Below are 27,970 nucleotides of genomic sequence, written 5' to 3'. Positions count from 1 at the left end.
CTACGGTAATAGACGCTGCCAGCACAACATAACAACCACCGTCTGCGCTAATTTGGTAAGCTTACGAACTTTTCCAAAATTGAAAGAAAAGCAAAGACCAATCAATCAGTCAAATCAAAAACATCTTATCAGATAAAGCATCGCACGCGGTAAGAAGGCACATGCAAAAGAAGTAACTGACCTAACAACTTTTTATCCTTCAATTCATAATCGTCAAAATTCCATACACATCAGACAAGAACACGGTCCCTCAAACCAAATCCTAAAAGACCCTCCTTCTTTTCCCAAACTTTTAATAGATCAGAGGATTCCATTGAGCCTACACTTGCATATAATTATCATAATATAATGTTTCTTGATAATTACTACTCCATCCAGATTTCAAACACTAATGCTCAATCCACCTGAACGGGCAAAGTGGGAATCATAGATAGACTAGACATAAGCCAGCCAACTTCATATTCTGGCAGCAATTGTCAGAAAAGATAACTCATTTCAAGTCTTCAAACGATACAGAACAATCTGTCTTTGCACCAGTACCTCTGCAAAAATTAGAAACATCTGACAGCAGTAACAAATTCGACGTATGATACAGTTCTGAATAGAACATAAGACAAAAAGCTGCAAATAAATAATGTACAGATCTGCTGTACCATGTATCATCACATGTCTATATTTATTGTTTATACGCCTGTGGAGAGACCGATAGTTAAATGTCAAGGAATAAATTACGGACAGTAATGCAACTCCCAGGCAACTTTAACAAATTTGAATTAGAGTTGAGCCAAATTCAAATAAAATCTGCAAGATGGTAGTCATAAAGGTCTCGAAAATTATCTGGTGAGGACCAAGATGCCAATGTACTTAAAACATTCACCACTTCAGTCTCTGTTAGAAACCAATTAAGAACGCTTATCCTCAAGTAGCATAAGTTCGAATTGCACCACCAGAACCTAAGATGAAGGAAAAAGCAGACAGCCATTAGATTCTGCATCATTATTCATTTAGTAGATATAGGCTGGATTTTTGGCGATGAAGTTTGAGTAGGGGCCATATTTCTATCATCAGGAACGATAATGGCCAGCTAGCTTACATAAAATTACATCATGGATCCTTTTATCTATGAGTTGGAATACGTCTATTTCCAATTTATTCATTATTTTTGCTGATTAAAAAATGATCCATTTAGTGGATACTCAAGGTAAATTGAGTCAAACCTTCCACGTGGAAGTTAGAATTAATCGTCGTCATTTTAGGTGTTTACATTTTAAAACCAACATGAGAGAGATAGAGAGAGAAGAGATAGAGCACAAATGGTTGCACGTACTGACAACCTCTGACCGTGAAAAGGAGAAGGATGAAGAGGCAACCTTCATCTTTGTCAATGTTAACCGTATTTCAGAGGCAACTATTCAAACAAGCTAATACAAAAAAATAAAACTAACCCTTTCTTCGGTGGGGAAGAAAGAAACGAGAGAAACAACAAATATGAAAAATGAGCTTGGTAGAAGAAAAACAGTAAGATATAAGACCTACTAGGTATTTCCACTCTATAACTGTTTTCATTCACATATTTATTTCTTCCCACTGCTTTTATATTTCCTTTAAATCAAACCTTTTCATTTGTACTCTATTTCTCACTTATTTCCATGCACCTTCACTATTTCTATCTACCGTATTTTTCACCCATTTCTTTCCTTCCTACCAAATAGATCCTAAAGTAAAAGGGGCATTTGGATAAATTAGTCAATGAGCTTCTCTAAGAAACTGATGCTTCAGTTAAAAAAAAACTTCCGACCATTAAAATCTACCCGGAATCATATTTGCTAGCTAAAAGGCTGTTATTGTGATGAGTACCATCCTCAAATTAAACTATAAATGTGATAAAAAAAAATTGTCATTTAACTTTCACTGTTTTGAGGAAGACGTATGCTTCTTTATTTCATACCATTAACATGCATTATAATGTTTTACTCAAATTTTTGCTCCAGCTAACATTTTCCACTCTTTAATCCATCCTAAGATACTAAGTTTACTATCAACTTCACAGCCTCGAAATCAGAGCAAGGAACTCACTATAAACAGAGGCAATAATAATAATGTAGTTCCTTTTCCCCATGCTTGTTCTCGTTGTTTGTTTATTTGACTAAGTCATTCCCATTAATGAGAAATTTATGTTAGAGATTCCACATCAACTAGAAATAAGACTAAAATAGTATATAAGTGGGAACAACAAACCTTATCTCACAAGACAGTTTAGTAAGGTTAAGTTAGACTTAATTTTTGCTCTCGGCTAACATTTTCCACTCTTTAATCCATCCTAAGATACTAAGTTTACTCTCAACTTCACAGCCTTGAAATCAGAGCAGGGAACTCACTATAAACAGAGGCAATAATAATAATGTAGTTCCTTTTCCCCATGCTTGTTCTCGTTGTTTGTTTATTTGACTAAGTCATTCCCATTAATGAGAAATTTATGTTAGAGATTCCACATCGACTAGAAATAAGACTAAAATAGTATATAAGTGGGAAGACCAAACCTTATCTCACAAGACAGTTTAGTAAGGTTAAGTTAGACTTAATTTTTGCTCCCGACTAACATTTTCCACTCTTTAATCCATCCTAAGATACTAAGTTTACTCTCAACTTCACAGCCTCAAAATCAGAGCAAGGAACTCACTATAAAGAGAGGCAATAATAATAATGTAGTTCCTTTTCCCCATGCTTGTTCTCGTTGTTTGTTTATTTGGCTAAGTCATTCCCATTAATGAGAAATTTATGTTAAAGAATCCACATTGACTAAAAATAAGATTAAATTAGTATATAAATGGGAACAAACCTTATCTCACAAGACCGTTTAGTAAGGTTAAGTTAGACTTAAAATTGACTTCCTAATATGCCTATCATGTCATCCATTTCCTAATATCCTAGTTAGTGTTTGTTGGATCTATCATGTGATCCACTATCGGACGGTATTCGAACCACCCACAAATATCTAATTCACACGTCTAATTCTCGGCATGAGAAAGGTCCTAGACCCAAGACATGTGAAACTCACACTTGATTCATAGAGTCAATTCAAGTAGACCCTTTCAACTTAAGGAGACAATTCACTCTCAAAAATTATTTTCATTATAAAGACTTTAATCCAAGTTCTTGCTTAACTTAAACAAATTATTTACCACATGAGCCAAGAGACATTTGTAAGAGCCTAATGAGGTGGAAACTCAACTCTATAAAGAATAGCAATGGAAACTCTCAAGATTATAAATGGAGAAAATTTAATGATAACAAATGACATGGGAAATTGAATCAATATATAGCAAGGAAAAACGAATGTTTTTTAGTTAAAAAAGGAAACAAAAGTTTCTGAAAGGGTTAATGAGTAATGAAGTCCATAGCAAACTATATACATATAAATAAATTAAATATATATTCTTTCAAATAATTATTTGTCTATTACATATTGAGAGGTTATAAAAACCTGTATATAAACACTGGTAGTTTCTTTTTCTATATTTTTAACACCACAAACATTATTTCAGTAATTAAATTAGACGAGAGAATTTCTTGACTCCAACCATACTTAATTCATATTTGAATCAGAATCTAAGATGCACAGTTGCCTGCAAATTCACAACAAAAAGCAACAAGACTGAGTTTCTTTAAGTTGATCCGGATTGAGAAGGTCATGACCCTAAATTAAACACACTAAATGTGGCTTGTTGGAGAACCTCTTTAGCCAAAACAGTTATTTTGTTATCGAGTTGGTCATTTGAAAGGGGGAGGGGAACATAGCAATTTAATTCACATTGGCAGAGGTCAATGGTGGCACTTGAGCTAAATTCTCAAATAAATATTAAAAAATAATGAACATTCTCGGCCAATCTTGATGAATTTAATGTTGAGGAACGTGACTACATAAAGATTATGTTAAGTAATATGAAAATCCTTTAAAATATCTTCAAATCATTAACCAGTGGTTCTCACATTCTCCCGGGAACAAGCTTTAGGTTCAAACGAAAACAGCTTTAGACCAAATTAATATCAATCACCCTAAAGTCTAAGCATACGGTATACTCAACCTAAGTACCTAATGTTTAACTTCCTTTCAATAAATAAACACGATTCAATCGTTTCAACATCTCCTACTCATTGCGTGCGTACCCTGCATCCGACTCATTTGGTCTATCTATATACATGTCCAGTTTTCAAACATAAATTTGAATGAATTTCATTTTGCAAACTTAGTTTTAAAAGCAACCCATAATGTTAAGTTCATATGAAGTCAAACATAGGTGTGCATTGGAGGAGAAATCAAACATATTACCAAACTAAGTTTAGCAAGAAAAACTTCCATTCAAAGCAGCTGAACGGGAAACCAAACATAGCATATATAGTGTGTCCTTCAATCATTCTCATACTAAGAATTTTGTATCTTCTGGAGAAGCCACGTACCAAACTTTTCTCCATGATTCGATTACAGTCATCGATCATAATCACTGAAATTAAGCACTATATAATAGAATATCATAAATAATGAAAATAATCACCAAGTACATTTCACCAGTGAATAGTGATATGAAAAAAACTGCTGCATTACAAAACTACACATTCACCAGGGGGTTAGGTTATCACTTCCGAAAATCCAAGTTCCCGGTTCTTATTCTTACCTCAAAGCAACCCTCGGAATTCGAGAAGGCGGAAGCTGAAGAGCGCTTCGAGGACTCCGAAGCACGCGCCAAAGAAGACATCGATAACGTAGTGCCTCCCGAGAGCGACGCGAGAAATTACAGTGGTCACGGCCCAAGCCCAAACGGCAGCGATGAGAATATCAACGGCGAGGGCCTGGTCTCCGCTGAACCAGCGATGCACGAGGAAGGCGACACGCGGATGGTGGAGATCGGCGAGGAGCGAGGGGCGGGAGAGGGAGAAGATTGAAGCGACGAAGCAGACCCTGGAAGAGTGTCCGCTGGGGAAGGAGAAGTTGTCGACGGGGACGACGGCGTTGTACTGGGAGTGGTTGGCGTAGGAGGGGCGGGATCGGCGGACGAGTAATTTGATGAGGGCGATGAAGAGGAGGTCGAGAAGGGAGCAGAGGAGCAGCGGAAGGAGGAGGTGGGAGCGGAGAGGGGAGGAGGGGACGGCAAGGAAGAGGGCGAGGGATACTGGGAAGAAGAATCTGAAGTCCGCCAAAAGCTCTAGGAAACGGAGGAGGGGTTTTGGGGCGATGGGGCGTGTGAGAGTGTGGATGAAGAAGGAGACGGCGTTGTCCAGGTCGTGGATGCGACGGAATAACGGTGGCGCGGCCGGTGGGGATTTTGGGGGTCCATGGCCTTGGCCCATCGGAGTTACTGAGGGCGTTATCGAAAACGTTGGGACTCACGGAAATTCAAACGATCGAAAACGGTTAGTTAGGATATCAAGCGTTCGTTTTGGATTTCTGCGTTTTCCCTGAGTATTTTAGTCTCCTTATTTTCTAATCTCAATTTAATTACCCTTTGAGTTTAATTACTCTTGATGTTTTGATTGAATGATGACTGCAATAAATAAATAGAATAGAAAGCAATAGAAATAAAAAACTGGATGAATGAAAAAGAGGTTATTTAGATTTATGGAAAAAAGCAAAAATAAATAAGATTATAAATAACATTTTTATAATAATTTAATAATAAAATTAAGTACAAATATTATTTTAAGAATATATTATTTATAAATCGAATTAAATTAACTTCAAATTTAAAAATATAATAAAAGATACAAATAAATACTTATATACACTAATATCCATTACATAAATATCTATAGCAATACATATCTTTATGTACATAATTTCTTACAATTCTATTCTTTAAATAATTACTTTTTTTAATTCAAATAACTAACGTTAAAAAATTACTACAATAAAATTAAAAGATTTATTTATTTTTACAATTATTTTAACCAAAATGTTTTATAATATATTTTTATTTAAATATTAATTATAATAATAATAATAATTTGTCAAAATAAAAAAATGTATAGTATTTAGATTATTTATCTTTTAATAAATAAATAAAAATTATTTAATAAATAAAAAATAATTTATTTATTTAATAAAGTAAATAATTGAATAACTTCTCATTATTTTAAATATTTAAATAACTTTTCTTTTTAGGAATAATAACTATATATAATATATATATATATATATAATTTTCCTTTTAATATATATATATATATATATATAATTTATCTTTTAATAAATAAAATGTAAATATTTAAGTCAATACAAGTTATTACATGCTGGTATATTTCCTTTTTTATTTTTAATATTTTTTAAAATACTTTATACACATAAAAAATGTTATTATTTATTTAATAAAATAAATAATTGAATAACTTGAACGCATGAAAGTACTCACCATTTCAAAGCATTGAGAGAACCATTGTGCCATTTGAAAGCATTCCAGAGCTTGCCACTGAGCTTTGTTCTTTGAGATTTTTCTTACGCCCATTGATGAAGTTAACCATTTTTTTTGTTCCCATTGAGTTGAAAATCGATTCCCATAGAAGTTCTCTCGAAGGCATAATTAGGCATAATTGATTAAGGTATTTTTTAAAGCTTTAAAATGGATTCTCATCCACCTTCTATAGTTGCAAGAATCAATTCAACATTGTTATTTGAAGAAGGAGGAAATCGATTCATATGCAGGTTATAAACAACGGATTTTGTTTTTATTTTTAAAATAACACGGATATAAATATATTTAGATTGGTTATAAAAATAAGGCAATGGAAATGCGTTATTTCTCTAAACACTGTATTTTTTTGTATTTAACGCAACGAAAATTCATTTCATTGTATTTTAAAAAAATAAAGAACGCAACAAAAACTTTTATTTCTGATGTGTATTTTTTTATTCATACTATCTCTCAAATACAACGGAAACAAAATTTTGTTGAATGAAAATTAAAACATGGAAATTTGTTCCGTGAGCTAGCGAAAAGTTGGGGATTTACTGAGTATAGTCCCTTTAAATGCTAAAGAATAACAAGTGGGCTTGTTTGGTGGCAAGCTTAAGCCCACTGATTGGGCTGCTTACGGATCTTGATATAACAAATTAGTTCATTGCATTCTGCATAAGGGCAAATTATTTCTTTACCTCCATACATTTTTACATTTTTCCTTCCTCTCTATGTCTCTGTTCAGGTTTAATATTTTTTTTAAAATAAATAAAGTTAAATGAAATATAATCTTACTTTTTAAATAACTTTACTTGAACCCCGCACTTTCGTAGTATCTCCTTTTTAAGAATCTTTCTTCTAGAGACAACACTTCCATCCAACCACATTATTAGAGAGAATCTTTCCACAAGTTGAATTTGTGAGAAAGTTCGAGAAGATTCGTTGTATTTGACGTTCTTCTGTGTAAAGATAAAATTATTGAGTTTTGTACTCCATTTTTGTACTTCATTGATTTCTTTCTTAATTTTGTTGTGACTTAAAAAACATAAAAAATAAGCAAATGAAAACACAACCAATAATAAAAACATCATAAAATTTATCTCAATCACTGTAAACAAGCATCATCACTTAAAAATGAAGAAAAAATACATTACATTCTCCATTTACTCAAAAGAGTATTGTTGAAATTTAAAAAAAAAACATAAAGACTTAGGAAAAAGGCCTGGATGCTGATAGAGAATTTGTCTCCATAAAAGTTTTTTTTTTTTAATTTTAAATTGTACATGATATATTTTCATATATTTTGTATGATAAAAATAATGGAGTCCACACACTTATAGAGAGCATTCTCCCTTAAACCAGATAGATTTGATTAAAAAATGTAAATGGGAAAACGAGTTATTTCAAACACATGGAGCATCATATTGCACATGCAGAATGATTAGCAATGTATTGCTCCCAGCACACACCACTATTCGTGCTGAGATTCAGTTATACTATATTTGTAAGTTCCATCAAACCAAAACCAAAACCAAAACCTTAAGAACAAGATTTCAAAGGACACAAAGTCCAAGGATCTGAAGACCCATTCCTTTCTGTCCCTTTATAGAATATAGGAAAATAGAATGGTCAAAATAAAGAAAGAAAGATTGAAGAGAAAAAAGTAGATCTACTTCTAATGCAACAAAAAACATGAATTTTGATGAGAGCATATAATTAGTAACAAACCAGTTTCCTGCATCAACCAATAATCAATAATTGGCATCACTATCTTTTCCAAATACGTAATGCCCTCTTGAAGGACATTTTATCCTCAGCTTCATCGACCTCCTAATTAATTACTGTCGTCTACTATATGCAATATATACATATATGGACAACGATTGTTTTCAGTTTTTTTTTTAATTATTCCCTGTATTTAAACATTTTTTATTTTATTTTCAGTTTTTATATATTACATTTAATTTTTTGCTTTGTGTAACTTAAACAGTAAAAACTAAAAGAGATTAAAAATAATATTTATAAGAAAAAAAAGAAATTAAAATAACATTTATACAACTTAAAATATACAATTTGTAAATATAAAAAGAAAATTATATTTAAATTATATTATAAGAAATAACAGAATAAGTAGGTTTAACTGCACGACATTCAATTAAATCCAACGGCAATAGTTCATAAAATATTGCAATCGGTACACATTTTTAATTTATGTTTAAACTTATAATTATAATAATATACAAAATAGTTTTCCAATTTTATATACACATTTTATACTTATATTTTTTTAATTATATTTTGAATCGAATTATAATCTTACGTATGTTAATGCAAATATCTTGAGGTAAACAATTCGTTCTCCCTTTCCGAAACATAATTCTTAAAGTTCCCAATTGAAAAGCAAGAACACGTTTTCATAGGTAAAAAGCCTCTGGTACACTAAGGATTGGTTTTTTGGTATAATGTCTCTTTAAAATATGGGGAACAAAGACAAAGGAGAAAGTGGTTGGCTAATGAAACAATCATATTCAGATAATTGATTGCATTTGTCTGTAGTGTGTATAAAAGACAATAAGCTTCTGTGTCTATGTTTGTGCAACTTAAATGAAGGATGAATTCATTGGAACCAGGCTCTCAAAAATATTCTTACAACAAAGGTAGAGATGCACTTGCACATATTACATATTCCTCACAAATATTATACGAGGAGGGAACCTACATAAACCAGTTTATGTAAAGCAATAACATCAAATGCAGACAACAAAACTCAGAACATCTTATGCACAACAAGGTTAGATGTCCTATCAATAGTTTTGTACTGTGGAATTCAGTATTATATATTTACTTACCCTCTTGTTTGGTCCTTAATTATTGCTCCTAAAACCTTATAAGACACCTCATTTTTTAAGAAAAAAAATCAAATCAATTCATTTTCAAGTTAAAGTCACACTACAACAAATTTATTAAATAACCGTCAAAATTAAAAATTAAAAATAATTAATCACTATATTAATTAAATTAAATACTATTTTATAGACTAAAAAAATTTATTTAAAAGTGATTTCTATTATTAATAAAAATTTATAAATAATTTTTAAATTTGTATCTAAATTAGTTATCAATGTTTTTAGTTACTAATATTTTAGAATTGTCTCTCAATTAGTTTTTTAAAAATTAATTTATAATCTAAAATATTAGTAGTTAAAACATTAGTAACTAATAGTTAGATACCAATTTAAAAATTATTTTATAAATTTTTATTAATTATAGAAACTATTTAGCTACCAATAATATTTTTAGTTTTTAAAATGATTTTCAATTTAGTTAATAATAACTACTTATTTTAGTGTTTAAAATTAATTACAATTGATTTTTTTTTAAGTGTCACCTTCCAACCACAGGATACTAAGATCAGTAAATTGGATATTTCTTCATCAAAATCAACCACATTACAAGAATCTCAATACAATGTTGATATATGTCTAAAGCTTTGCATATCATTACCATGTTCAAGGTGTATGTTTATATCACTCCTTCCCTACTTTTCAACAATTTTAATCTATGCATACTGCTTTTGATAAACAAACATAAAAAAATGTAAGATATTATTTATAATATTGGAGCTTCAAATGTTATAATATGCAGATATTTAATTTGAGGAGGGAAACTTTTAGTTGGTTCCCCCTTAAAGGTCGATCATCAGTTGAGACAACTTTATTATAGCATTTGGTTGATGTTTTACTACTGAAAGAGAATGCCCCCAAAGATTCTCACGTGTTGGGAAAGGTTGTCCAATAGTAGAGGTGTTCAATTAAATTGTTGTACAAAATTTAACTATAATTGAGTATAATTAGTTTCATAACAAAAGGCTAATTGAAAATAATTATAAATTTTTACTATTTTATTGATTAACTACAGTTTGGTTGGATATTTTTAAAATGGTTAGATATAGCTAAATGGTTATTTTATAATTGATGATAACACTTAAAAAACTTAAATCACTGTCACATTCGTTTTCACTTTTGCACAAAGGGTCCTTTTGCACTCAAAGTCACAATTTCTCTTCATATGATTTTTTTATAGTCCCTAATTGTTTTTTTTTTCTTTATGTGTTCATTCTTGAACTTTCCTTATGTATGTAATTTACACCGACAAGTCATAATGATTAAGTCGTTTTCACAATATGACCATCCTTAGTCAAACTATTTACAGGGTTTGAATTATTTGCTGCATGGTGATTTTGGCGTCAAATCTTGCCTTTTTAATTTGTAAAACTTGTTCCCTGTGGATTTCGAAGAGAATATGGTCCTTCTTTAACTCTTTCAATTCTAAGATGTAAGTTTCTCTGTTAAATTTATTCTTCAATTTTGTTCCTTTTATTCATTTCTTTACTTCTTTTGAATGAATAAAATTGTTCTCATTTAATTATTTGTTTACTTCTATAATGATGATTATAGAAAAAATTTATCCTTACAGTAGGTTCCTAAGTTAGCAATGTTATCCTACATAAATATTTGAAATTAAAGTATTTTTTGTAATATATATTGAGAGGAGAAATTGAGGATGTGTTAATTAAGATTTCACAACACTTTTTTTACATTAAAAAATTCAATAAATTTTAAACGAATTTATAAGAATGTGATGATTTTTTTAAAAAACATTATATTTAAGATTTTATAATTTGAATTTTAAAGAATTTATAAAATATTAAATTGTAATATTTAAATGAATCATGCATTTTACAAAATAAGTATAAGTATTTTATATTTTTACTATGAAATATATCTATCTATTATTATATTCCCGCAAAATTACGTTAATTAAAGTATGTTTTAGAGATATTCGTGTTGATGTTATAATAAACCATCTAAAAATATAACCACATTCTTATTAAGCTACTACGGTATCATTAATCAATAAATAAAGTATGTGTGAAAGAATGATATTGGTTCAATATTTATCATTTCTAAAAAAAAAAAGTGAATTTATAAATAAAAAAATTCAAAACTACTGCTATAATAATAAAAAGTGTATGTACGTACTACTGTATTGTACACATTTTAACATTAATTAAAAAAAATTATTTTACGTTAGTTATTTATCAAATGTAATTTAGGATAGTGTAAAATAATTTTATAATAGAATTGATCTCCTATTATTGTGTTTTGTCATGTAACTATTTTTATCCAAATCACTCGTTCTAACCTGATCAAGAATGGACATAATACAAAGTAATTTTTCTTTTCCTTAACTTAGTTATATTGTATGTTTTTAAATTTAAACTAACAAAAGAAAGAGAACTTTTAAAAATTAAGTTTTTGAATTTTTTTGACATATTGTTTATCTAGTAAAAAAATTGTGTTACACACAACTTTATTAAACATGCAAAAAAAGTTTTAATATATAATTCAATCTTCCCTTCATTTACTCTTCAACAATGTACAAAATATATATTAAAATTGTATATAAAAATTAATAAAGCAAAACTCAAAAAATAACTTCGTATATATATATATTACAAATAACTAAAAAAATTTATAAATTCTAAATTATACAATAAGGTTTTATAAAAAAAGTATATGAAAAATTAATAAAACAAAAATGTATGTTTAAAAACACTTTTATATAATGTTATTTTTATTTAATAAAAAAACTTTATTTTAAATGAACTATTTTTTTTGCAAAAAAAAAAAATGCCTAACATGAAAGCTTAAAAAAAATAAACTAATATTTTTTAATTTATAAAATAATATTTAATTTAGTCAACATAGTTTTTTTTATCAACAAGAAAAAATAAATTAATGTGAGTCACTTCAGAGTGTCCCAACTTTTATACAAATCTAAAAAGAAACTCTTAGTTCCTATAACAGACCAAACAAGAGTCTCTTACCAAAAAAATAACAAAATTTCTGTAAATATCCAAAATAACAACAAAAGTACAAACCAACATTGTAGAAGAACATAAATTAACTAGCCTCATACAAACCAAAAGATTAATACACCATTTATAATAAGAGAAAAAAAGATGAGGATGCCTTGGAGGTGACCCACGACCAGATCTTCAACTAAACAAGAGCAATATCAATCACACCTCCTTTAAAGATGACTTTATTCATGTGTTTCTAAATCTCACTTACCACAACAATTCATATCGCTCCCCAAACATCATTAACAAATTCATATGTTTTACCTAACTTAAACTGTAAAAAATGATAACAAGAGTACCCTAAACCCTAAAAAATGATAACAAGAGTCATTGTAATCCACAGACGTCACTCCTAACCAAACATAACACTGACTTCAGGCGAGCCAAACTATTTTTCACTCAAAGAACAAGTGACGACACGTCTCCTTTTCCGCCCACACAAACTACACAATAGACTATCGACCACAACCCCATGCCTTTCCAAATTGGTCTTAGTAGCAATCTTATTTGACAACACTCTCCAAGCAGTGACTTGAGCTTAGGGAAAAGCTTTACACATCCAAAACTTGTCAAACAAATTCTTATTTTCTCCCTCTACATCCTTCCTTAAAACGACATAGGCAGATTTAACCAAGTACCTTAAGGATCCCCATACTTCCACACTCAGCTATCCTCAAATCTCATGTCAGGCCTCAATGCTTAAAATTCCTGTAAAACCCACACTCTAACGACTTTTCCCATTCAAAAAGTCTCCTTCTTCAAGCTACATGCCAACGTAGTAATTAATTATTTTTTATTTTTAAAATTAAATTTTATTTAAGCCTAACTCAACCCCATAAAACCGGCTCAACACCCACTTATATACAATGAAAGGCTCTAATCTCTAGTCGATGTGGGATCTCCAACACACCCCCCTCACGCCAAGACTGTCAACTCGTGCGTGAGACTATATATTATGGGTGGTCCGATAGTGGCCCGATAGCGGGTGGCACGATAGGCCCAACAAATACTCGCTAGGATAGACTCGAAATGGCTCTGATACCATATTACGAAGTGAACTTTAAGCCTAACTCAACACCATAAAACCGGCTCAATGGGATTGAGGTTTGCACCCACTTATATACAATGAAAGACTCTAATATCTAGTTGATGTGGGATCTCCAACACTTTTGTCCTCATTTTTATTATAATTCTCATCCTGTTTTTTTTTTCAAAAGCAAAATCATACTAGTTGGATGTAAGTAATCTTGTTCTATTAAAATTTTATCTATAAGAATTTTATTTTTACTTTAAATTCTCTTTATTACTATTTCTTTTTTTAACTTTATTAACATGCTTTTTTTTAGATTTTAATGATTTTTTTAGCTGTGAAATAATATTTTTTTAATTATAGTTCAACTTTTCATTTGTATTTTTTTTTATTTTGCTGATTTTTACTATATTTTTAGGAAGGGTGTTAAAATAGATTGAAATTCGTCACTCAACCTGACTCACATTGAGTTCACTCGGGTTGACTTAGAAAAAATATTTTTTAAATATGGGTCAAATTAGATCCCATTCACTTATTCGCAAGTTAAACAGATTCAAGTTTGATTGGAGGTGGGTTAACTTGTCTTATAATTTTTTCATTATAATTATTTACTACTTTTAATTATGTAGGTTGATACTTTAGTTTTTTTTAAGACTAGAAGGTTGTTTGATAATATTTGGATGATTTTGATGTTTAATTTATTTGTTTGCCTAATTATATAAGTTAATACTTTGATTTTTACTTAGTATCTTTATAATATTACTTCTTAATTATAGTTAATATTTAGCTAGATAGGTGAGCACCCTAATTATACTATTTATAAATAAGTTGAGTTGTGTCAATTCACTTTGATTGTACTGCAATCGATATGTTAAATGAGAAAGTAAAACATGTTTAACTATGCTAAATCGCAGAGAATTGAGTCAAGGTACAAAATTTTTGACTTACTAAAAAGTGAGTCAGGTTGAACTCACTCATTTTAGCTCAACATGTGATAAGTCAACCCATTTAAATTGGGTTGACTCACTTTGACACCCTAATTCCTAGAAGTCTTGATGTGTTTATCATTTCCTTTTATTATTGCTTGTAGTGAAAGCAATTTTCAAGTAAGAAAAATATTTTAAATTATAAGTGAAATTAATTATATTTTTAAAGTTTTAATTATTGTGAGAATGATTGCAAGTAAGTTGAATATATTTGGATTGATATAGTGCATTATTATGTTTTATTGGTTTTGCACATATTGATATCTTCAAATTAAGTAGTACTAGTTACAACGTGCAAAGCATTTTAAACTTGTTGAAATAGTTGGTTTCAAGATCGAGATTGATTTTCAAAAACTTATACAAAATTATAATAAGTATTGCATAATTCGTTTAGCAGATGGGATTCTATTGAGTAACTTTTATTTAAAGAATGAGGATTAATTTCAAACTTGATTCATCCAATGAGTTTTGTTTCGATGGATTTGATAGGTTTTCCTATAAAATATCAATGTGATAACAATGAGATAATTTTGTATTTAAATTCGCTCAACAGCTTGAATCTTGCTTACTGAATTTGCTTTGATTCAAAATAATATATTTGAATGAGTTGTGTGAATTAAATTTATTATAAATTTTTATTTATATGTATTGTATATGATTATTGAGATATAACTTTATAATATTATTAAATTGATTAATGATATGTTAGAGTTGAATTAGTTAACTAACATGATGATATGCTGATCCAATTTTGTGGATTTTAGTATTAAACATATGAACCTACAAATAAAAAGAAGACATCATTGCTTAAGTGATGTTTTAAATAAAGTAGATTAAGACATTATGTGGTATGAGATTAAGGAAAATTTCTTGCATTACAGTTTAAGTGTACAATTATTTGTGAATTGAATTTATCTTGACGTATAGAGTTGAGATCCATGTGTAGATCAAAAGTGTTTAAAATATATTAAATGTTAATATCGGATGCATAAGGCTTAATATATATATTTTTAAAAATGTTTATTTATTATTTTTTATCTTATACCAATTTTGAGTTAATGTATATGCGTTAATTTAAAATGTTTTGAAATATACTATATAGTTTCTTTGAATTTGTGATGTATTTGTTGAGTATGAAGCCATGACCAATTGGGTTGGGCTGACTAGACACCATGTTTAGTGGGCGAGCTTAATCATTGTATCTCTTTTATAATCTTTATTTAAAGATATCACTGTACTTGTAATTAGTGTGCAACACGATAAAATGAAAACCTACTAGTTGTCTGTGTGGATGTAGGTTGCAGTTGGCGACCAAACCACGTTAAATCTTGTGTTATTTATTTTTTGCAATTGATTCGTGATTATGTGTGTTGTTTCTGCGTGTGTTTTTTCCATCAGTACTACTATGACTTATGATTAATTTGTATATCAGTGTATATTGATCTTAATGCATGATAAATTGTTATTTGTTCTATGATTTTATCTTATTATTATAATTGTTATATGTTGAGATTGTGTTGCATGCTTAGAAAACAATTATGGACAACTAGTGAAATATCTATTACTATATTATGATTAACTTGTAAAAAACCCTAAAAAAAATAAAGCAAATATGTTAAATAATGGTTTATGTCTAACTCATCTACAAATATGATCACACAATTTAATAAAATAACATGAAGATAAAAATATATATAAAAAAGAAAGATATACTAAACAAAGGCAAATGAAAAATGAAGGATAAAAAGTAAGAGGAATACATATGTAAAAAAGAAGAACAGAAGAGCATAAATAAAAATATAAAATTAAAAAACAATTGTTAAATATGAAAATTTTAAATCTAACATGTTAAAAACGGTTTCTCTTGGGGACTTTATGAGATTACCTTAAACAAAATATCAAAATAGTCTATTAACTTGTGTAGATCAGAATATAAATATTAAAGATAAAAAATATTTAATAAAAAGTATACATAATATGAATATTATAACAATTATAGATTATAGATTTTTAAGCATATGTGATTTATTATTTTTAGGAAAGGAGGGACTTTATGCCTCTATATATTTTAAAAAACTAATATTAATAATGGTGGTTATGTAAATAAAATAAAATAATGGAAGATTACCCATTTTGATAGTTTTTTAATTTTTTAATTTTAAAATATAATTAAGAATAAAATAGGAATATTAAATGTATAATTTTTTTTATATATTATTATTATTATATATTAATTTTAAAATATAATTAAAAGTAAAATAAAAATATATTATTATAGATAATAGTGGTTACATAAAAAATGGATAATTACCCTATAATTACTTTTAGTATTTATATAGTTTTATTTTTATTAATTTAAAAATATAATTAAGAGTAAAATATTAATATAAAATATGTACGCTAATTTTTTTTTATATACATTGCCATAGATTATAAAATACAAATAGAATATGTATTTTGGAATAACCAATTAATTACTTCACATAGCTGCATCCTCCCTTCCATTTTGAATATCATTTTGAAATAGGAATTAATTATTTAAGGAAAGATTCATATTAAGTAGCTTATAAGGTAATGATGAATAACTTATATGGTTATAAAATTATACATTTTGAAAAATTAATTTTCTATCTAAATCTCTATATATTAGTTTTTGACTTTAATTAATTTGAGTTTAAAATTTATAAATATGTTTGACAATAATTAAAGTAAGAGAAACTTATCAAATATGACTAGTACAAGAGATCTTTCTCAATAAAGGTGAGATTACACTTTAAATGAGTTAAAAATAACTTATAAAAAGTTTATATTAAGTAAACGCATTTATATTTTGACAATATATTTGATAAAAATGTATTTTTACAATAGAAGGAGCAGAGTAAAATAATAGATTAAATTAAATTAAATTAAATTAAAAATTGTAATAGAAAACAAAATGACTTTAAAATAGGCGTGATGGGAAGTAAATCGGGAATTAAATATACAAGCCGAGAATAATGGCAACATCATAACGTGAAAGAAATAACTTGATAGGCAAGTCTCATTGTTGCCTCAAACATATAAATAGCTAAAGCCACCCCCTTCTTTCTTCTCCTTCGCCCTCTCTCTCTATCTCTATCTCTCTCATTTCTCCTTTTCTTTGTTTTCTAGTTTCATTCAAGGTGATTTTCCTTTCCCTATTTTCTACCCTCCTCGATATCTCAAATTTCTGCCCCTTCTTCACCTTCTTGTTATTTTGTTCGATTGGTTTGGATTTGTTTCAGGCCCGTTAACGCGATTTCTGCGCCGCTGAAAAGAGCAGTAACTGATAAATCAGGTACCTTCTCGATCCCCTCTCTCTCCGCCTATCGTGAAACGATCCGAATTTTTTATGTCATTGTGTGATACGTGTTCCAAAATCAAGAACGAAACCAATTGCACCTCATGTGTTCCGATAATGGCCTTGTAGCAATTAATCATTGATCAAAGAGTCGTCTCTGTTTTTTCTATTTCCTTCTGAAACTGTTTTTGTTTTGCATTTGCCTGATATGTGCAAAATGCCAGGGGTGTAATCAAAAGGTGGTGCTTTTTGGGCCAAAGGGACATGAAAAAATTCAGCCGAAAACGTCCTCGTTTTTGCATTGTTTCGATTTGTTTTCTCCTGCTACTGTAGGCCTTTAATTGGTTTTTCATTTTTTTAATATCTCGGTCATTTATGACATTTTCACACATACATACGGACTTAAATTTTATATTTGATTGAAAATGTTTAAATTAAACCATATTAATACACCAGCATAGTGCATGGTAATTGACCAATGAAATGATTTGACAACCCATGTGTCAAGACCGGAGTGTTTCTCATCTACCATTTGCCTCTCAATTAAGAAAAGTAGAAAATAATATGATGTAGTTGAGTTTCTAATCTTTTTTTTATGGTTATAGAAGATGTTAAATTTTCGGAAACATGCATTTGGTTTACTAAAATAAAAGCACTAGAATAATTTTGTTAGTGCATATGCCAGATTTAGGGTTAAAGTTTTTCACGGGTTAATGCTTTTTGTCATCCACAGAACTTTTTCAACATTGACCTTAACCTAGGCCAAATGGCTGCCAACTATAAGTAACAACTGCATATTCTAAAAAGCAAATTTGATATGCACCCTATAAAACAGGCAATTTTGGCGGAGGCTTAATCGATTTTCTACAATTTCTCTCTCCCTCTCTCTTATTTATTTTACTATCCTTTTATTGTATTTTTTTGGTGGGAGAGTTATTGGAGTATGGTTATGTCCTTAACTTTTGTTCACGTTGGCCGTTGAAGTGTCTAGTCAATGAAGAAATTTTTTTTATGATCATATGAATACTAATTTTTATAATTTATATATATATTGAAATGTGAAGGTCGTGCATTGGATCTACAGCTACAAGTGACAGGCTGACAGCTACTTTTTTTTCTCCAATTTTAGCTCGGGTAGGTCCATCACCGAACTTTCAAGTTTCAATTGCATATCACAGATATAACTGCACGTATACATGACTCATACAGTGCACTACCTACACACATCTTTATCAAGTGTTGATTTTTTTAATCAGCAAAAATAAGTGTTAATATTTTATGCCATTTCTCCCAAATGTTGCTATAAACAATTAAAACAATAATTATTACTCCATTAGAGCACTTCCAATGGTCTACCTAAAGGTATGCTTCTTAACTTGTTTAGTGACTCCTATCTTGTAATATTAGATGTACAATTTTATCAGTCGTCCACATACGGTGTAAATTTCTGTATTAATTTATTAGACAATATATAGTTTATGCTTTCCTCGGTTGCAGATTTTATAACAATCACTCTTTATTCAGAAGACCCACATATCAATATCATCATCCCGTTACAAATGCAATGCGATATATGAAAAGGTATTTCGTTAATATTGTTTTTTTTTCTCTGTAAGTTTAGAAGAAAGTAGTTTCTCTCTTATTCAGTCTCATTATTTACATTATATATATATATATATATATATATATATATATTAATTGAATAACTTTGAAAACAAGCACGGCCTATTCTAGGAAACAAAATCTTAGAAAACAATATCCCTGAGACCGTAGAATTGATATGGTAATAATAAAAACAAGATACAATCAATATACAAAATTAAAAAATAATAAAAATCAATATACATTTTTTTTTCAAGTTTATGAATAAGTGTTATCCATTTCCCAGCTCAGATATAATTCTTTTAAAGTTACTTTGTCCGGCCGGTCCTTTGGTAAGTACGTGTGCAAGTTATTCTTGAGTGCAAATCATGTCATTGTCATGTTTTTCTTGATGAAATGTTTGTTCATTTTAATATGTTTAGTTCTATAATTTCACGCTAAGTTGTGAGTTATGCTGATTGTAGATTTATTGTCACAATATAATTTCATAGGTTCAACTAACTTTATTTTAAAGCTCTCAAATATAATTTTCAGTCATAACAATTCATATATTCCTTGAGCCATTGCCTGCACTAGATCTATTCTCTCCCTCTCTGCTTCAGTTTTGAATGGAATTACTCTTTTGAACCTTATTTTATGATCAAAAAACAGATGTGAGATTTCTCCCTTAAACTTTCTTCTCTTAAAGATGAGGATGGTTAAAATAGCTAACTTGCTCATTGAACGTGACATCCCTTGACACATTTTACACAAACAATTTTTTGGAAAAAAAGATGAAAATATTTATTACTTTTTTGTGTGACAGAATATACTTTAAGAAAACACATTTAATAGTCATTAGGCCAAGTTTTTTCCTTTGTTGCCTGTGAACATGCATAAATAATACACCGAAATATTTCCGGTGGAAGCTTAAGTGTACGAGTGATGTGTGGATAGCATGAGTGTAGAATTGAATATGTCCTCAATTTTCAGGAACAACAACATGATTTGCTTAACCTCCTTTCTTTGGAGGACTTCTTTTGTATCCACAATATTTGTTTTAGGGTTTTCCATGCAACTTCCAACATTTTTCCCTAGTTCGTGACTTGTTTCAATAAGTATATCATACTCCATTTTTCTTCTCCATCTTTGTAAGTGAGCCTCCTTTTGTTTGATTTGTAACCACGGTTGTTGTTCCTTTACAACAACCATTGCCGAACTTTCTGCAATAGGAGTCTATAGCATTAGACTCCTACTTTCTTCGCTCTAAATAATTGCCGTGACTTTATTGAGTCTTGAAACTTTCTATTTCCCAATATTTGAATTTCGACTTGAGCATATTCTTGGTTTAGACCTACCAAAAAATCATACACTCCATCATGTTCAATGTAAGTGTCTTAGGTTGGCTGAATCCTCATAACACTTGGCCTTATTGACCTTGTAGTGATCAAATTCCATCCACAAAGCTCTAAGTTGATTATCACACTCAATAACAATTTCGGTGTCCTATTCGGCTACTATGGTTTTGACCTTCACATAATAAATTTGTGCAACATCCTTTGCCTTGGAATAGGTTTCCTCTATTGCGATCCATATTGCTTTTGCTAAATTGAGGATCATACATGTATCATTGATTTTTGGAACCATTGAATTACATACCATACCATGATCATGGAATCTTCTTCATCCTATGACTTGATGTAGGATAATCTTTTGCAAGGTTAAATGGCTAACATTTCCTTTCCCTTTCAAAATGGTCTTAATGAAGTGTGACCATTTGAGATAATTTTTTCCATTCAACCAATAGAGGAATGAACATTTTGTAATTATCCTGCCGGGCTTGTCTCCATTTTCCATTTCAACCATTATAAATATGTGCAATTAAGAGACAAGAGAAAGAATGTATCTAGACAAAAAAAACACACAACAAATACTATGATGAATCTGGACAAAAAATGAATCGTACAACAATAAAGATTATAATACAGTAATGGAGGTTGTAATTAAATCACACGACCTCCCAAGATTTAGGAACTCTAATACCATCTCAAGTTTAGAAGAAAATAATTTCTTTTATCCTAGTAATAAAAATAAGAATAAACTAATATATATATATATATATATATACCGAATTAAAAAACAATAAGAATCAAATATGAAACTTACTAAAATATCTCTACTCTTTTGTTTGATCTTCCTAACATGATTATTTTCCGCTGTATTTCATGACAAAACCCCGTTTGGTTGCTCTGTAACTATGCTTATGATTCTCCCGGTTAATTAAACTTTCAGGGAAATCCGTGCTTGATGGACTGCTCACACAGTGACAAGAGAACATTAAAGCGGTGGTTTTTCATAGACAAAAGGGTTGGTTGAGCGAAGATAAAAAGTCGAATAGGCAGCACATAAAATCAACCCTGTTTGTGACAAAGTCACACGCTCATAATCATTTCTTGCTCTCTTTAATATACGTTCGTGCCCCTCAAATAGTTTAGCTTTAGCTTGGTTCAATGGATTTGAAGTCCTCTCATGTTTCTCCTGTTCTCACTGACCCTGTTCCCGTCAACAAGTCAAGGCTTCGAATGCATTCTAGTCTGCTAGCTTATTCCCAGCAAGATTCACCTGTCTCTCCAGGGAAGTGCTCAAGAAGCAATTCAAGGAAAAGTACGGGGAGTGTCGATGATGTGAGGTCCAATGGTTGGTTGGATGCCATGAAGGCTTCTTCCCCTCCAAGGAAGAAGCTACTTAAAGGGTCCAGTGTTCAGGTTGCTTCAATTGACTTTGAGATTGAAGACTATTGTACATGGATGGTAAATTTGCTACATAGTCTCATGATTTCGTCATTTAGTTCTTTGGTTGGTTTATTCGGGATCACAATCGTGGTTTCGTCATGTTCCTTGATATTATGAAAAATTGTACACAAATACAGTTGATATAGTCTCAATTGCGATTGCATTATGATTGCCGACACCAAAAAAAACCTTGATGTTGCTACCAACATCACAGTCGTAGACCGTATTCTAACACTATCTTTGATCCATCTCGCTTAAAGTTTCTTTTTTTCCTTTCTAGTTTGTCTTTGATTTGTTTCCTTTTACCAGCTTGAATATCCTTCAGCACTAGACTCTTTTGAGAACATCGTTGACCTTGCTCAGAATAAGAAGATTGCCATGTTTCTAGATTATGACGGCACACTTTCACCGATAGTAGATGATCCGGATTGTGCCTTTATGTCCGAATCTGTAAGTAGTACATACTGGATTGTCATTATATATATATATATTAGGTACAATTAAGTCAATTCTTCGGTAGTTCTTAATTAATGTAAGTTCTCTCTCTTTCTTCTTAAAATTATGCTTAGATGCGTACAACTGTGAGAAGTGTGGCAACGTATTTCCCCACAGCAATCATCAGTGGAAGAAGCCGTGACAAGGTATCCAGGGTGATTATTGGTTTTATTATTTGTTCAGTTAAGAAGTATTCATACTTTTCTTTATCAGATTTACTAAGTCATAAAAGCGTGTTACTTTAATTTTCAGGTTTTTGATCTTGTTAAACTAACAGAGCTCTACTACGCTGGTAGTCATGGGATGGACATTATTGGCCCTGTTAGTGAGACTTTGTCCAAAAATCACCCAAATTGTGTAAAGTCTACAGACCATGAGGTGTGTAACAGTAGTGAATCAATCATGGATTGTTGCCACCGTTTTGTATGCATTGAATATATGTCAAAGGATTCCGAAGTTCACTATGTCTCTGTATTTGAATGTGTCTAGGGAAAGGAAATAACTCTCTTTCAACCTGCGAGAGAATTCCTGCCTATGGTTGATGAGGTGCGAGTTCTCTTTCGAATATTAAGCGAGAACCATGAGTTTTTTCATGAATTGGAAAGAAACTAATGAAGAGATGATTTCATACAGGTTTTTAGAACCCTCGTCGAGATTACTAAAGATATAGAAGGCGCAAAAGTTGAAAACCACAAATTTTGCGTTTCTGTACATTACCGTAATGTAGAGGAGAATGTAAGCTTTGGTTGCACCAACCATGAGGAGTTGATACCTTTTTCTAATCCTGATAATTTCATAATCTAATTCTTTTTTTACATTTTAAATGGACCGCAGAATTGGACAACAATTGGACAACTTGTCCATGATGTCTTGCAAAATTACCCTCGTTTACGTTCAACTCATGGACGGAAGGTATTGTAATATTAGCCGTTCTTAATTGGAAAATGGACACTTTGTTCTTTTGCACAATTTTTAAACATTTTATCATTTAACTAGTGATTTAAAATTTTAGTAACTAGCTATTTATGTTTGTTCACGTTCAATTCGCTACCATATAAACTTCCGAAGGTATAGAGTATCCCAAAGTACTCCGATTTATTTATTTTATTTTTTGTAAGTAAAAAAAACCAATATAAACCTCCTTTGTTGTGGTAGGTTTTAGAAGTCCGTCCTGTGGTTGATTGGAATAAAGGAAAAGCTGTTGAGTTTTTACTTGAATCTCTAGGTAAGAACCTCTCTTCTGCCTCTGATTATTTAGAATACAAACCAAGCTTATGATATTATTAAAAGCGCAAAATGTTGTTTTGCAGGATTAAATGATAGTGATGATGTGCTTCCCATCTACATTGGAGATGATAAAACTGATGAAGATGCATTCAAGGTATTGAATTTAAGCATTTTCGGTGCTTTCTTTGATAAGACAGATTATTATGCTAGGAATTTTAATGATTGCAAGGTGCATGTGCTAAATATATAGGTGCTGCGAGAGAGCAGTAGAGGTTATGGGATTTTGGTTTCGTCGGTGAGGAAAGAAAGCAATGCCTTCTACTCTCTCCGAGACCCCAGTGAGGTACAAATCCCTGCATAGTTGATATGCATCTTGGCTGAGCAATTATTTTGTCTGATTCTTCTTTTTGTCAGAACTAAGATTACTACTATAATACGTGCAGGTCATGAAATTTCTCCAACTCTTGGTGAACTGGAAGAGACAAGAAAGATAGCATGGGAAGAAGTAAAGGCCAAAGACTATAATATGGATAGCATTTTATTTTATACAACACCAATTACATAGATTTTCTAGAATTGATTATTTCTTCCTCCACTTTCATTTCTATTAAGTTATTACGAATAAAATCTACTGAATTCTGCGGATTTGTGGTTATTATTCCTATATATACCATCTTAATATCGCTTTTTTAATCTTTTCAACTTGTAGTGGTTGAGTGAAAGATTTTTTGCAGCAGCTTCCAAATGTTTCCAATTATTTAGCATTTTGTTAAAGCTGGATTAGTACGAATGTATTATGATGAACTGCTTCTTAGCAAGCAAAATGATATAAAAAACAGTAATATTATTTATACATTAAATTTTAATAATAATTTATGCAATTTTTATTTTCATTTTATCACCCATCACTCCTTTTGTCACGAATCTCACTCTTTTTTATTATATTTTTTCTACATAAATATATCATTTATTCTATGTGCATGGTAGAATCAATGATGAAACTATTTATAAATATATGATGTTTTTTCGATCCTGAAAATATATAATATTTAACCGTTTGCATCAGCTTTATAATTGTGATGGAAAGTAACTGTAGGATGATTAGGACGTTAGAAAGAAAAGAAAGAAACAGAGAACAAGACACGACGGAAGCAGTTAGGGAATTGACTATCTATCTATTTACTGCATTTCTCTTATCTTCTTCTCAAACCCACCAATCTTTCCAACCATGGCCGCTCAGATCCTAGCGCCCTTCCACTCCCGCTCCCTCACCTCCCCTCCTCCCTCCTCTCTCTCTGCCCTCTCCTTCCTCCGCCGCATCTCCGTCGCCGCCAATCCCTCTCTCTGCTGCCTCCTCCTTCCCACCATCCCCTCCCTCCGCGCCCTATGCACACGCGACGAAATCATCTGTAGTTACAGCAAAACCTTGTCCAAGGTTGTCGGAAGGTAACAACGACAACAGCACCAGTAATCGCTCTTGTTCCTTATTCCTGTTTTATCTGTATTTTATGTGTTTTATTACTCGGTGCAAATTTTTATTAGATTGGATTGTCCTAATATAACAGGAAGAAAAAAAGGTACCTCTTTGTTTGGTGGTATGATAAATAGCTTGGTTTAAGTTTTTATTTTTTTATAATTAACAGAATGAGTATTTTTTATGATAATATGAATATTTTCTTAATATTAATAAGGTGTTGAGGTTGAAGATATGCCTTTCGTACGTGGTTTCTTGTTTTTGGGCTGACTATTTCGAGTGTTTAGTTTTGATTTTTATAGTGAAGAGGAAGCTAGGATGAAGATATCTTCGGTTGTACCAGAACAGCCGCCTGTACCAGAAGAGCCGCTTGTACCAGGAGAGCCGTTTGTACCAGGAGAGCCACCTGTACCAGAAGAGCCGCTTGTACCAGGAGAGCCGTTTGTACCAGAAGAGCCGCCTGTACCAGAAGAGCCCCTTGTACCAGGAGAACCGTTTGTACCAGAAGAGCCGCCTGTACCAGAAGAGCCGCTTGTACCAGGAGAGCCGTTTGTACCAGAAGAGCCACCTGTACCAGAAGAGCCGCTTGTACCAGGAGAACCGTTTGCACCAGAAGAGCCGCCTGTACCAGAAGAGCCGCTTGTACCAGGAGAGCCGCTTGTACAAGATTAAAGGTATATGTGGTTTTGAACCTTCAGGGTTTTGTTTGTATTTTATGCTGGTGGGGATTTCTTATACAGGGTTCTGTATTTGGTATTGCAGAATTGCCTGGAGTTCGGTACGTGCTTCCTGATTCGTATTTGAAGGTTAAGGAAAAGGATTATGGAGGTAAACTCTGTTGTTCTGTTGTCTGCCTCTTTGTGTGCATTTGATGTTTGAATTATGGTTGTTGTGCCTTTAGTTCCATGAACGTTTTTTTATAACATAAGCGTAGCGTGGCATGTTATGACTGTTAGGATGTTTCATAGTGGTTTATGATTTAAATTCCTGCCTCAGAGCCACAAATGCCATAACCATGCACTCTGTGAACTTTTTCCTTTTCCCGATCAGGTGAGCCCTTTGAGTGAAGGGAGAATGTTGTGAACAGAGACTGCTTATTTTTCTAGCCTATCTAGATAATGAAGAATGTGCCAAGACAACATGGAGTTTAAGCCACGTTTCTCAACAAATTAAATCTTATTTTCTTACTAGTTAGTCCTATTTCCTAATGAACCTGCATGTTGTGTATCTGAAGTTCACAATTTTTTTATGGCTAAATTCGATCTATTGGCTCCTCCCAATGCTACACTCTAATTTTATTTTTTGATGGCTACGTTTTATTTGGGATGACGAAACTCTAAGAGTGAGGTGTTCTGCATTGGTGGTTTGGAGTGATGTTGGAGGTAACATTTAGCTGCAACGAGGTGCGGTGGAGGTCGTGTGGTGTTTCCGATAAGAAGGGGTGGTTAAATAAGGGTTTGGGGTGAATAGTAGAAGATAAGTTTTTAGATATTGAGGTTCATAAAGGAATTTTGGATCCAGATATCCTATAGATTTTTATTATAATTATTAAGAAGTCTGAAGATTGCAATATGGAACTGACATGTATTTTGGTTAAGAATGTGAAATCTGGAAAATAAAGTTTGGAATTGTACTGAACGGTCATAAAGTGGAGAATGTTTACAACTCGAATTGTGTAAGTAGCCGTCATAAATTCGGGACGAACTCTAATTACCATCAATGATATGAGTAGAACAATAACTCAATAAGTTTTTATTGCTAAGTGGTTATGAGTCATAAATAAATGACTATCATGAGGTCACTCCAAGGGTAACTTAATGTACCTTTTTCGTATGAACATTTGACACTCATCTATATCTAGAAGTAATCTGCTTATAAATAACTAATTACAAATAAATTATCTATATCTAGAAATAACTTGCTTACAAATAACTAATTTAGAAGACTATCTTTAAGTTAAAGTGGCTTATTAGTAATTAAAGGTGAAATTATTTGAATGCCTTGACTTGACATATAATATGTATACAATATATATATATATATATATATAAAATCAAATTTGAATTTAAATAAAAACTAAGAAAAAGATATAGTTAAAATTATCGATATCTATTTGATATACATGATGAAATAGGAACATAAATAACAAATGAAAAAAATAATGAGGAATATAACAATAATTACGTTGCACTCTCTTATTCTGTTAAACATTTGATAACGTTAGTGTTTGAAAAACAAAGGAAAATTGTGCGGGATAATTTATCTGAATAATTATATTAATAATATTATTAATATTATTAATAATATGTTTTTCATATTTTTGTATTTTCTTTATTTTTTCTTCTTTTAATAATACTTTTGTCATGTGATGATGACAAATGATTGTTCTTATTTGAAGTGTCAACCTAGCTGAGATGTCAAGTTGTATAATGATGTCTAACATGAGAGCTTTTATTAAAAAAACACTTGTGTAAAGTATAATAACTTTATTACTTTTTGTAGTGAATATAAACTTCTGTGTTACTAAATACAATGAAATTCTTGTATTAAAACCATTTAGAAGAAACAAATTTATCAAAATAAAATTGTAGACAATTAAAATTATTAATTTTATTAAAAAGTTATAAATTTATACCTTTCTTGGTTATCCATTATAGTCGTGTTGAAATATTTACTATCAGAAATTAGAAGAAA

The 27,970-nt window shown here is 30.8% G+C and overlaps 3 protein-coding genes across 8 annotated transcripts; 2 read left to right on the top strand and 1 right to left on the bottom strand.

Moving 5' to 3' along the window:
- Positions 1–177: 177 nt before the first annotated feature.
- Positions 178–5,489, bottom strand: LPPBETA (Phosphatidic acid phosphatase (PAP2) family protein). 3 transcript variants are annotated; one of them, XM_068608951.2, is made up of 2 exons: positions 4,674–5,489; positions 178–953 (listed from the first exon to the last, which is right to left on the bottom strand). In XM_068608951.2, exon 1 carries the CDS (start codon positions 5,344–5,346, stop codon positions 4,675–4,677), a length of 672 nt encoding a protein of 223 aa, XP_068465052.1. In that variant the 5' UTR covers positions 5,347–5,489; the 3' UTR covers positions 178–953; position 4,674. The 3 variants fall into 3 exon arrangements, with proteins under 3 accessions (XP_068465052.1, XP_068465053.1, XP_090155748.1); XM_068608952.2 differs by lacking the exon at positions 178–953 and adding an exon at positions 4,340–4,515; XM_090299622.1 differs by lacking the exon at positions 178–953 and adding an exon at positions 4,340–4,502.
- Positions 5,490–17,478: 11,989 nt separating this feature from the next.
- On the top strand, positions 17,479–24,495 carry LOC137808048 (putative trehalose-phosphate phosphatase F). Its single transcript, XM_068608949.2, has 15 exons — positions 17,479–17,549; positions 17,652–17,704; positions 18,772–18,841; positions 19,205–19,288; positions 21,581–22,098; positions 22,390–22,530; positions 22,650–22,721; positions 22,828–22,953; positions 23,065–23,121; positions 23,209–23,310; positions 23,410–23,487; positions 23,731–23,800; positions 23,886–23,956; positions 24,053–24,145; positions 24,246–24,495. The coding sequence occupies exons 5-15, from the start codon at positions 21,799–21,801 to the stop codon at positions 24,294–24,296; spliced, it is 1,161 nt and encodes a 386-aa protein (XP_068465050.1). The 5' UTR covers positions 17,479–17,549; positions 17,652–17,704; positions 18,772–18,841; positions 19,205–19,288; positions 21,581–21,798; the 3' UTR covers positions 24,297–24,495.
- A 377-nt stretch (positions 24,496–24,872) lies between these two features.
- LOC137808047 (uncharacterized) lies at positions 24,873–26,924 on the top strand. 4 transcript variants are annotated; one of them, XM_068608946.2, is made up of 4 exons: positions 24,873–25,248; positions 25,564–25,950; positions 26,039–26,104; positions 26,618–26,924. In XM_068608946.2, the coding sequence occupies exons 1-2, from the start codon at positions 25,031–25,033 to the stop codon at positions 25,946–25,948; spliced, it is 603 nt and encodes a 200-aa protein (XP_068465047.1). In that variant the 5' UTR covers positions 24,873–25,030; the 3' UTR covers positions 25,949–25,950; positions 26,039–26,104; positions 26,618–26,924. The 4 variants fall into 4 exon arrangements, with proteins under 4 accessions (XP_068465047.1, XP_068465046.1, XP_068465049.1 ...); XM_068608945.2 differs by lacking the exon at positions 26,618–26,924 and adding an exon at positions 26,327–26,556; XM_068608948.2 differs by having other exon boundaries at positions 24,918–25,248; positions 25,579–25,950.
- The last annotated feature ends 1,046 nt before the right edge of the window (positions 26,925–27,970 follow it).

The sequence above is a fragment of the Phaseolus vulgaris genome, chromosome 3 (genome assembly GCF_051622355.1).
Source record: "Phaseolus vulgaris cultivar YP4 chromosome 3, ASM5162235v1, whole genome shotgun sequence".
Classification (NCBI taxonomy): Eukaryota; Viridiplantae; Streptophyta; class Magnoliopsida; order Fabales; family Fabaceae; genus Phaseolus; species Phaseolus vulgaris.
The sequence above is the reverse complement of the archived record's forward strand: the minus strand, read 5'-3'. Positions and strand labels throughout refer to the sequence as shown.

Bases quoted from the DNA above. Each gene is read 5' to 3' on its own strand.
- LOC137808048 (XM_068608949.2), top strand. From the start codon at position 21,799: ATGGATTTGAAGTCCTCTCATGTTTCTCCTGTTCTCACTGACCCTGTT. The intron at 23,122-23,208 runs GTGCGAGTTCTC...GATTTCATACAG, and splicing joins TCCTGCCTATGGTTGATGAG to GTTTTTAGAACCCTCGTCGA. The intron at 23,311-23,409 runs GTAAGCTTTGGT...AATGGACCGCAG, and splicing joins ACCGTAATGTAGAGGAGAAT to AATTGGACAACAATTGGACA.
- LOC137808047 (XM_068608946.2), top strand. From the start codon at position 25,031: ATGGCCGCTCAGATCCTAGCGCCCTTCCACTCCCGCTCCCTCACCTCC. The intron at 25,249-25,563 runs GTAACAACGACA...TCGAGTGTTTAG, and splicing joins TTGTCCAAGGTTGTCGGAAG to TTTTGATTTTTATAGTGAAG.
- LPPBETA (XM_068608951.2), bottom strand. From the start codon at position 5,346: ATGGGCCAAGGCCATGGACCCCCAAAATCCCCACCGGCCGCGCCACCG.